Consider the following 10,304-nt stretch of genomic DNA (forward strand, 5'->3'; position numbering starts at 1 on the left):
AATGTCTGAAAAGAAGCACCACAGAGCTGAAGTGAAATATGATCCTAGTTACCAGCTTTCCTGGTATGATTGCACTGTCATCAAGCCAGATTTTTCTTATTTCTTGATACTGGGACAGAGATGGAGAGTGTGCTTTAGGGTCTTACTATGTAGCTCTGGCTGTCCTGTAACTCAGAGTGTAGCCTAGTCTGCCCTCAAATTCATGGTTTTCCTGCTTTAGAATTATAGGCATGCATCAAGCAGACATAAAGGGGATCCAAATAGGGAAAGAAGAAATAAAACTCTCCCTCTTTGCAGATGACATGATCTTGTATTTAAAGAATCCCATAGACTCCACTCCCAAATTACTCAAGCTGATTCAAAACTTTGGCAAAGTAGCAGGTTATAAAATTAACCCCCAAAAATCAATGGCTTTTCTGTATGCCAACAATGAGAAAAGTGTGGCTGAAGTTAGGAAAGCAACTCCATTTGTAATAGCCCCACAAAAAATAAAATACCTAGGAATTAACTTAACTAAAGAAGTGAAGGACCTCTATGATGAAAACTTTAAAATCTTGAAAAAGGAAATCAACACAGAACTTAAAAAATGGCAAAACCTCCCATGCTCCTGGATTGGAAAGATTAACATCGTGAAAATGGCAATACTTCCCAAGGCTATCTACAAATTCAACGCAGTACCTATCAAAATTCCACCCTCATTCTTCAAGGAAATAGAAGAGGCAATCCAAAAATTCATATGGAACAATAAAAGACCCCGAATAGCAAAAACGCTCCTCAACGGAAAGAACACGGCTGGAGGAATATCAATACCAAATTTCAAACTCTACTATAAAGCCATAGTAATCAAAACAGCTTGGTATTGGCATAAGAACAGACCTCAGGACCAATGGAATAGAATTGAAAACCCAGAAATGAACCTACAGACCTATAGCCATCTAATCTTCGATAAGGGAGCTAAAACAATAGAATGGAAGACAGACAGCCTCTTCAGTAAATGGTGCTGGCAAAACTGGTTAACTACATGTAGAAAACTAAAGCTAGATCCTTATATATCACCCTGCACCAGAATCAACTCCAAATGGATCAAAGACCTTGAACTCAAAGCAGACACTCTGAAAACATTACAGGATGGAATAGGAGAAACCCTGGGTCTCCTTGGCTCAGGCCAAAATTTTCTGAATAGAGACCCGGAAACACAACAAATCAAAGAAAGGCTGGACAAATGGGATTGTATAAGGTTGCAGAGCTTCTGCAGGGCAAATGACATAGCTAGCAAGATCAATAGAAAGCCCACGGACTGGGAGAAGATCTTTACTAGCCATACAACGGACAAGGGTCTCATATCTAAAATATACTTGGAACTCAAAAAATTAAACCACCCAACAACAAATCCTCAAAGAAACAACTGCCCAATAAGTAAGTGGGCGAAAGACTTAAAGAGAAGCTTCTCTGAAGAAGAAAGAAGGATGGCCAATAGACACATGAAGAAATGTTCAACATCCCTAGCCATAAAAGAAATGCAAATCAAAACAACATTGAGATATCACCTCACTCCAGTTAGAACAGCAAAAATCAAGAACTCTAACAACAACAGATGCTGGAGGGGATGTGGACAGAAAGGAACCTTACTTCATTGTTGGTGGGAATGTAAACTTGTTCAACCACTTTGGAAAGCAGTATGGAGGTTCCTCAAAAGACTCCACATAGAGCTCCCCAATGACCCAGCAATCCCACTTTTGGGCATTTACCCAAATGATCACAAACAAGGCCACACTAAAGCTACCAGCACAACTATGTTTATTGCAGCATTATTTACCATAGCTAAGACATGGAACCAACCCAGATGCCCCTCAGTAGATGAATGGATCAAGAAGATGTGGTATATATACACAATGGAATTCTATGCCTCCATCAGAAAGAATGACATTTCCCCATTTGTTAGGAAATGGAAAGGCTTGGAAAAAATTATATTAAGTGAAGTAAGCCAGGCCCAAAGAAACATAGGTCCCATGGTTTCCCTTATTTGCAATATCTAGTATAGGTATGAGTCAAGCGGAAAAAGTCAGATAATGTGATGTTAGGAAAACGAAACCTCAAATATGTATTTTAATGTTTTTGTTTCTTTCATGCATGTATTTCTAACGCATTTATAAGATTATTTCTTTGTTGCTTTGTATGTCCCTCCCCCACAGTGTAACCCCCGCTTTCACTATATTTGATGTCAGTATAACATGTGGAGGAGATGGGGACAAACAAGTCGTTTAAGGATTCAGGTGGACCTGTTGCAACAATGAGAAGTACAAAATGTCATGTCAAAACCAGCTTTACAATGTCGGTGGGGGGGGTGGGGGGGTATGATTGGGTGGGAGGGAGGGGGGAGGCTGGGAAGGGAGGTGAAGGGTAAACAAAGGAGGAGGCTGCAATGCTTGGTAAGAAATGTATGCATTATCCTGCCCATGTAATTGTAACCCCTCTGTACAGTATGTTCTCAAATAAAATAAAATAAAATTAAAAAAAAAAAAGAATTATAGGCATGCATCAATATGCCTAGCTCTTACCCTCTACCTTAAGCACAGTCTTATTAATCACAGGAAATCTCCATCTACAACTGGTTTTCCCAAACTGCTCAGTTACAACAATACACATGAAAACTATTAGGCTTAACTTGAATTTGATAAGGAATATGATGTTTCTAAAAATGAGTAATGTTTGGAAATGAACAGATTTGATTCATTCTAGGTTTACAGCCTAACCTAATAGTGATTGGAAAATGGTACATTTCTATTGTAAAACAATAATTTACCACTAAGTTAGCACATCAGTCTAGTGAAAATTTGGTTGGTACAAGTGCCACCAATACTCGGGGAATCTCAAGAAGATTTAATTTCTAGGCCTCAAACCTGAGGATCAAACTCTAGAGGTAGACCCACTACCCTTTGAGAGATTTGATCTAACAATATCTCCCCAACTTGTCTCCTTTACTTGATAGTGGTGTTTAAATACTGTGAAAATAATTGATTAGCTCTGAGAACTTTTCAGTTTAACTCAAAGTAATCAATTTAGTTGTAACAGCTACAAATGTCAAATCAGCTAATGAAGGCAAAGAATGTAGACAGTTCTTAACTTATTTTTTTCAAATGAACATTGGAGATGCTATTTGGTGGAACTACAATGTTGCCTTCTGTAAGATTCTGGTTTGAACATGATGCTCAGGCTTGCAGGTGTCTGGTGAAAAGACAAATTGAAATTCTCCTTTTTTCCTCTGTTCTTGAAACCAGATTCAGCTGGAAGGAATTGGTCTAAGGAATGTACTGAGTCAGATGTCCATTCATCTCACTGCATGAATTCCACCTTGTTAAGTGATTTAATAGCCTTTCCCATTAGTATGTCATACCTATACAGATAGTTCATTGGGTGCATTTAAGCACTTGTGTTGTCCATTTCACTGAATTTTTATTCATGTTTCTACAAAGTGGTCAATGTGACAACAAGTGCTAATAAAAGACCTTATATTTTCCCAGGTGCTTTGATGCGGATATTTCTGTTCCCAATATTTTATATCCAAATAAAGGCATGATTTACTGATAATAAACAATTTCTTAACTACTTTTCATTCAAGAAGCAGCAGATGTCAAAGAGTATCAATTAAATTACCTGTGGAAAAGTGCAATGAAGGAAGATTGATTTGAATTATGTTTGTGGTATATGTATGTAAATGTATGTGTTTTGAATTAGGGAGAAGTGGAAATGATATTGTTCTAGATAGGGACTAGGAGAGGTGCATAGAGTGGTGGGGGGGAAACAGACAAAAAGTAAGGTCCATATATATCCAATCATTCCATAATCTGCACATCTAATTCTTACCCCTGTAAACCAGGGCATATTTGAGCAAAATTTTGCATTTATGTATTTCCTTTCTTCTTTGACGCATCATCCGTATGTGGGGAGGAGAGTAGTAAGAAAGGTAAATATAATTTTCTTATGAATCAGGTATGCTTTCAGCAGAGGGGAAATACCTCTGAAGAACATTAAAAAATCTGGTTCTGTAAAATTTATGTGAAGTAATCTCATAAAAACAATAGTTACTCTTTAGAAAAAAACTGTAATTTACCATTGTTTAATTCTACTAATCCAGCAGCACTGTCCTGAAACTGCTTAATTCATGGAAGTGGCACTGTGGCTCAAGTGGTAGAGTGCTAGCCTTGAGCTGAAAAGCTGAGGGACAGCGCCCAGGCCCAGAGTTCAGGCCCCACGACCGGACCCCCCCAAAAAAAACCCCAAAGTTTTAAAGTCAATTGTGAAGTGAAAAAAACTAGCCCTTGTTTCCAGGAGAGTGGTTTTTTTATGTGGTGTATTGCTTACATGGCTAACATTTATTTGACTCTCAAAAGTGCATTTACATTGTCAGCTTAACTAAGAGTTCTTTTTGGAATCAATAATATACTGTATTTTTGTATCAAGTCATGCCAATATAATTGCTATTCGTTTTTCTTTTTCCTTTATTTCCCTACAGTTACAAAATCTTTCTTTGGCTTTTGAAAATCTTTTGCTTCTAAAATTATGAAGAAACAAAGTCAATGTCTTTATTTGGGAAATGTGTGCCTCTTTAAACTTTATCTACGTCAGAACTTACTGTAATGAAGGACAAAAGCTCTAGACAAGGTCCCCTGTTTCTAGGGAGTTTTCAAGGTTAGGTCTCCCAGAGGCAAGCCTTCAGTTTGTTCTTAAAAGTTTATAGCTCACCTCCTGTCTGTTTCTTTGCAAAGGGCATGGAAGGGGGCTAGAAATAGAGCAGGATGGGAATCTGACCCATTGTGACTACTCAAGAGTCACTGACTTGGAAAATTCACGTGTATATGGAAAAAAACAAACATTTGAAATGGAGGGAGAAGCCAAGCTTAAACAGTGAACCCAGGTCCCATTTCAAGTCTCCTGCCGATAAACATATGTGCTCCTCATTTCCCAAGCATCAGTTTTCCATCATTTGGCTAGAGCTTCAACTTGAATCTGTGCAGCACATAGGAAACAAGGATTTGGAGATTTAATAAAGTGATACATATGTATGTTAGGTGTTTTTTTTATCAATGTTTCAAATTCAATGTATTCAAAAGAAATGCTATAATAGTAAATCTTGGAATCTTACAAAGAGGAAGTCTTCTAACTGGTTTTGTCTGCCTCTATGTTACAGGACTGACTAATATTAATGTAGGAACAAAAAATATGAAAAACCAAGTGCATTTTGTCATCACATTTGCAATTTCCTTTGGTAATTTTGTCCTTTATCAACAGGTCTATCCTTTCTGTACTGTATTTAGTCAGTTAGCTAAGAGTGGCAAGGCAATCCTCCTCCCCTTCTGAGAGCATATAGCAACAGATAGGTACACTTTTACTGTTTCTCAGAAAAATACAATCTGTATCAAACCTTGGGTTCCTTTTGCCTATTTAACTATCCCAACATCTCTAACTACTTTACTAACTACAGAAATTACTTACACATTTATCTTCTTTGTTCTCCATTTTGCTAATAAAATTACGAAAAGTACTTCCCCTTTCTTAGCCATTCTTCAAAACTCCTCCTCTTTTTCATGATTTTGAAATAGCTGGTGAATGGGCTACAGTGATTTTTCTCTAGGGCTACATGTGTCTCATTTGCCAGGACAAAGAATGAAATTAGAGGATCAGCTAGTGCTTTGTCTAGTTGTACAGAGTTAAAAGCATGAGCTTTGACATTGGTTTGCTTTAGTCAAAATTCAAATGTCCTTGTTTAATAGCCCTGTGACTTTAAAAAATTTCAGGTCTGTGCACCTTAGTTTCTTGATTGCTAAAATGGCATTATTAATAGCTTAGAAAAGCATCTACCATGTGCTAGGCATCATTTTGAGTAAGTACATTAATTTAATCTTTGTAAGTTCATGATGTAGGTAATTGACATCATCTCTATTTCTCAGATGAGAAAACTGAGAGAGGAAGCAAGAAAGTAACATGGCCAGGGCTACTTGATTAGGCTTGTGAAACCAGGTGGTTGAATCCCAAAGGCCATTATTTACCAGTATGCTGTATTGACTCATTATTAAACTACTGAGCATAAAGTACTTAGCACAGTGTTTACCACACAGTATTCATTGTCATCTAGTGTCTATCCATGATCATTACCCCTTTTTGTCTTTCTTTGTTTTCTCATTCTAGCTTCTACTAGTCTGGTGTGTAAAGTTGGTATCTTTACTACTGCAACAAGAAAAAACAATAACAACAGAAGTTATTAGGCTGAAAAGGCTGTCTAATCCTTCTTTTCCCTGTGTGCTTTGTATTTAAGCCATAAATATCAGTACTTCTTCTCCATCATATGAAAATTTTATTCTTTGTATCTTCACAATGCCCTTCCCTGAAGCAAGCCAACAAAAACTTTTTAAAGGAATGTAGAAATTTTAAAAGTTGTAGTCTTCAGGTGAAGTTGCTACATTCTTTAATAAACGGGTAAAAGTTTCAAAAAGGACCGTGGGATGCAAAAGACGTTTGCAAACAAAGACTCTGATATTAGAATAAAATCCCTAGATTTTACTTCTTAACTTGTTTAGAATGTCAGTATCAGGAAAAAAGAAACTGAACACTGCAAAGAATTATATTCTTCTTTTAAAGTAAGCCACTGACTTCAAAATTCTCTAACACATTTGTGGAAACTTCATTTTTTTGTTTGAGATTTATTTGAATGAGCTGTTATGATTGGAGACAGTGAGAATTTCAGATTAATGTTTTGCAGCCAGAAAAAAAAACCCTCTGGAAAGCTGGCAAGTGTTCATAAGTCAGCCCTAGAATTATGTAGGTTGAAGGCTCCCCAGTGGACAGACTGAATATATAAGAAGGAAACCAGAGATCTGGTGCTATTACGTCCCAGAGCGAACGAATAAGCAGAGAATTCAAAGCATTTTTCAGCCTGAAGTTTTAAGGTAAGTCTGAACAATTCATACATACTTGACTCGAAAAGCAGAACATACATTAAATAAAAATATATTTTTTTCATGGATGAACTTTTCCCTTTTTTCTGTATTTTAACTGTGTGTTCTGCAAAACTCCTAAATTATCTAATTGCTGTTTCTCTTACAGGAATGCATGTGAGAACTAGGCAAGCCGATTTATAATATCTGCTCTAAACTTCAGCAGCCAGTAAGTCTTTAGTGGGATTTATTTTCTTTATTTTTTTTTTGTTAATTTTAAGGTCATGTAAGAGAATGAGCTTTAGGCAAAAATCATAGTCTGTTGGTTATTAGTAGGTTCTATGGTGACTACCTTCTGACTGGAATAGTACATACTTTGAAACTATCTGAAGTAATAGTCTTTCCTCTGCTGTGTTTATCTTCAGCTAATTTTCTTTTGTTTCAAAATAATGTTGCCTGTTAAAATTAGGCAAATTTTCTTCAAAGCTGACCACTGGTTATAACATTTGAGAGCAATACTGATTTAGTTCTGAAAAGATAGCAGAAAAAAGTGATAGGACTATATCCTGATTAGTCAATTGATGGTCAATTCCTATTTCATTGAGCAATCCAAACTATCTGGCTCTACCCTGGAACAGGTTTGGATACTTTCTTTTCTTTTCCATGTCCTAATTTAAATTCAAAGTACATTATTTTCCTTTGAAATAAACTAAATTTAAATGCATATATATGTATAAAACTAATATTCTGTATTAAAATATAAACAGAAGGCTTTTGGAAATGTGCACATATGCTATAATTCCTATTTGTGTTAATGGAAAAATTAAATTAAAGACCTTAGTTTTAATTAGTAAAAACTAGCTATGATCCCCTATCCCAATATGTTCCTCCTGCATAGTTTTTCAGTCATTTGTACACTTACCTATTTTTTCCATAGATTACATTACTTGCATTTTCCATAGCTATAATGATTTGTATATAATTAGTTCCTTGAATAAGGCATTTCTCTGTGAAACAGCAGATAGCAGTATGATTTCTAGAAAGTACACGGATGTAGATGCTCAAGTGTTTAAGAAATACTAGCTTTTATTTTGGAGTTCCTTCTTATTTGTTTCATAATTTTTTAACACTGACTAGACTTTATAATAATAATTTTCTGTAGTTTTGTTCAGAATTTTCAGTTCTTAAAGCTAAAATGTCTTATTTATTACTGTTTAGAAATTGTTTTTTCTTGCTCAAGATGTAAAATCCATGCTTACGCCACAGATATGATCCTATTTTATAATATTTTCTTAGTTTTTTTGTCTTTGACAAATTTTCAAAATCCTAATGATTTAAATATACCCTGAGCTTTGTACTATATGCTCTTCCTTCTACAGAAAGTATAAGAATTGTGAGTTGCTGACATTTCAATATGAAGGACAACTTCACTCTTGCCACCATCAGCAAAAATGTCACCAGCAGTCTTCACTTTGGACTTGCCAATGTCTCTGGCAACGAGTTTGCCTTTAACTGCTCCCACAAATCATCAGATAAACATTTAAGTGCAATTCCCATTCTGTACTACATTATTTTTGTGGTTGGATTTCTTGTTAATACTATTGTGGTTACATTGTTTTGTTGTCAAAAGGGTCCTAAAAAAGTTTCTAGCATTTACATCTTCAACCTGGCTGTGGCTGACTTACTCCTTTTGGCTACTCTTCCTCTCTGGGCAACCTATTATTCTCACAGATATGACTGGCTCTTTGGACCTGTGATGTGCAAAGTTTTTGGTTCATTTCTGACTCTGAACATGTTTGCAAGTATTTTTTTTATTACCTGTATGAGTGTTGATAGGTACCAGTCAGTCATTTACCCCTTTCTATCTCAAAGAAGAAATCCTTGGCAAGCATCTTATATAGTTCCCCTTGTTTGGTGTATGGCCTGTCTGTCCTCACTGCCAACATTTTACTTCCGAGATGTCAGAACCATTGAATACTTAGGAGTGAATGCCTGTATTATGGCTTTCCCACCTGAGAAATATGCCCAATGGTCAGCTGGAATTGCCCTAATGAAAAATATCCTTGGTTTTATTATTCCTTTAATATTCATAGCAACATGTTACTTTGGAATCAGAAAACATTTATTGAAGACCAATAGCTATGGGAAGAACAGGATCACCCGTGACCAAGTCCTGAAGATGGCAGCTGCTGTTGTTCTGGCGTTCATCATCTGCTGGCTTCCCTTCCATGTTCTGACCTTCCTGGATGCTCTGGCCTGGATGGGTGTCATTAATAGCTGTGAAGTTATAGCAGTCATTGACCTGGCACTTCCTTTTGCCATCCTCCTGGGATTCACCAACAGCTGCGTTAATCCCTTTCTGTATTGTTTTGTTGGAAACCGGTTCCAACAGAAGCTCCGCAGCATGTTTAGGGTTCCAATTACTTGGCTCCAAGGCAAGAGAGAGAGTGTATCTTTCCGAAAAAGCAATTCTCTTAGAGAAATGGACACCTTCGTGTCTTAAACCTGATAGTGGAACGCATTTAACCAACATAGCTACTTGTTTTGAGGCCCATGTATATTATCTTTGAATGTCTTTGGTTAAATCAGTGTTCCCCTTAACTAGTCTTTACTCCCTCTAAGAACAGTAAACAAAGTGTAACTGTAAATTTTATCCTCTAGTGAATTCCAGAAATTTTCCAGTTTTTCTGGTGTATTGGCACAAGATTATCACTGATAACACATATCCATAACATACAAGTAATTGAGGATCTATCTCAAATTATGATTAGTAATGAATTGTGAATGATAGTTGAGGCTTTCCAGGATTTATCACTAAATGCTAATATTTCTAAAGGGAGATTTATATCCATTCCATCATCTTTCTTTCCTCGTGAACAAGGGTCTATTTTGAATTCTCATTCTATTTACAAAGCATTATATGGTGAGAAATAAATACTATGTTGATTATAATGCAGTAAACTCAGCTAAGCATGTTACAATAGATTAGTAATGAATTATCAGGCTTTAGGCATATGTTTTGTACTATTAAGAAATTTTGAGCTTTATTCTCTTCACATTTCATGTAAGTATGGCTTTATATTTGTATACAGTTACATATTGTGTAGGACTAGGAATATAGAAGAAAATCACAGTTACTCTCACATTTAACCTTATTTTTTACATTTACAGAAAGTAAAATATGTACTAAAACAGAAATATCTCACAAATATTTTAGTATTCACTAAACTGAATATATATATATATATTAAAAATCTTTCTGTACATTGTAACTATTGGTTAAAGGCTTTAATTTTTCCCTGATAATTTTTGAGTCTAACTAAATATTGTGTATCCTTATAAAAAGAACATAAAGGTCACTTTTTACATCTT

General features: G+C 35.8%; 1 protein-coding gene across 1 annotated transcript; it reads left to right on the forward strand.

Annotated features, from left to right (window-relative positions):
• Nucleotides 1–8,317: 8,317 nt before the first annotated feature.
• Nucleotides 8,318–9,471, forward strand: Agtr2 (angiotensin II receptor type 2). Its single transcript, XM_042665832.1, has one exon. It carries the CDS (start codon nt 8,347–8,349, stop codon nt 9,433–9,435), a length of 1,089 nt encoding a protein of 362 aa, XP_042521766.1. The 5' UTR covers nt 8,318–8,346; the 3' UTR covers nt 9,436–9,471.
• Nucleotides 9,472–10,304: the final 833 nt, after the last annotated feature.

This window comes from Dipodomys spectabilis, unplaced genomic scaffold (assembly GCF_019054845.1).
Source record: "Dipodomys spectabilis isolate Male_0828 unplaced genomic scaffold, ASM1905484v1 ptg000353l, whole genome shotgun sequence".
NCBI lineage: Eukaryota > Metazoa > Chordata > Mammalia > Rodentia > Heteromyidae > Dipodomys > Dipodomys spectabilis.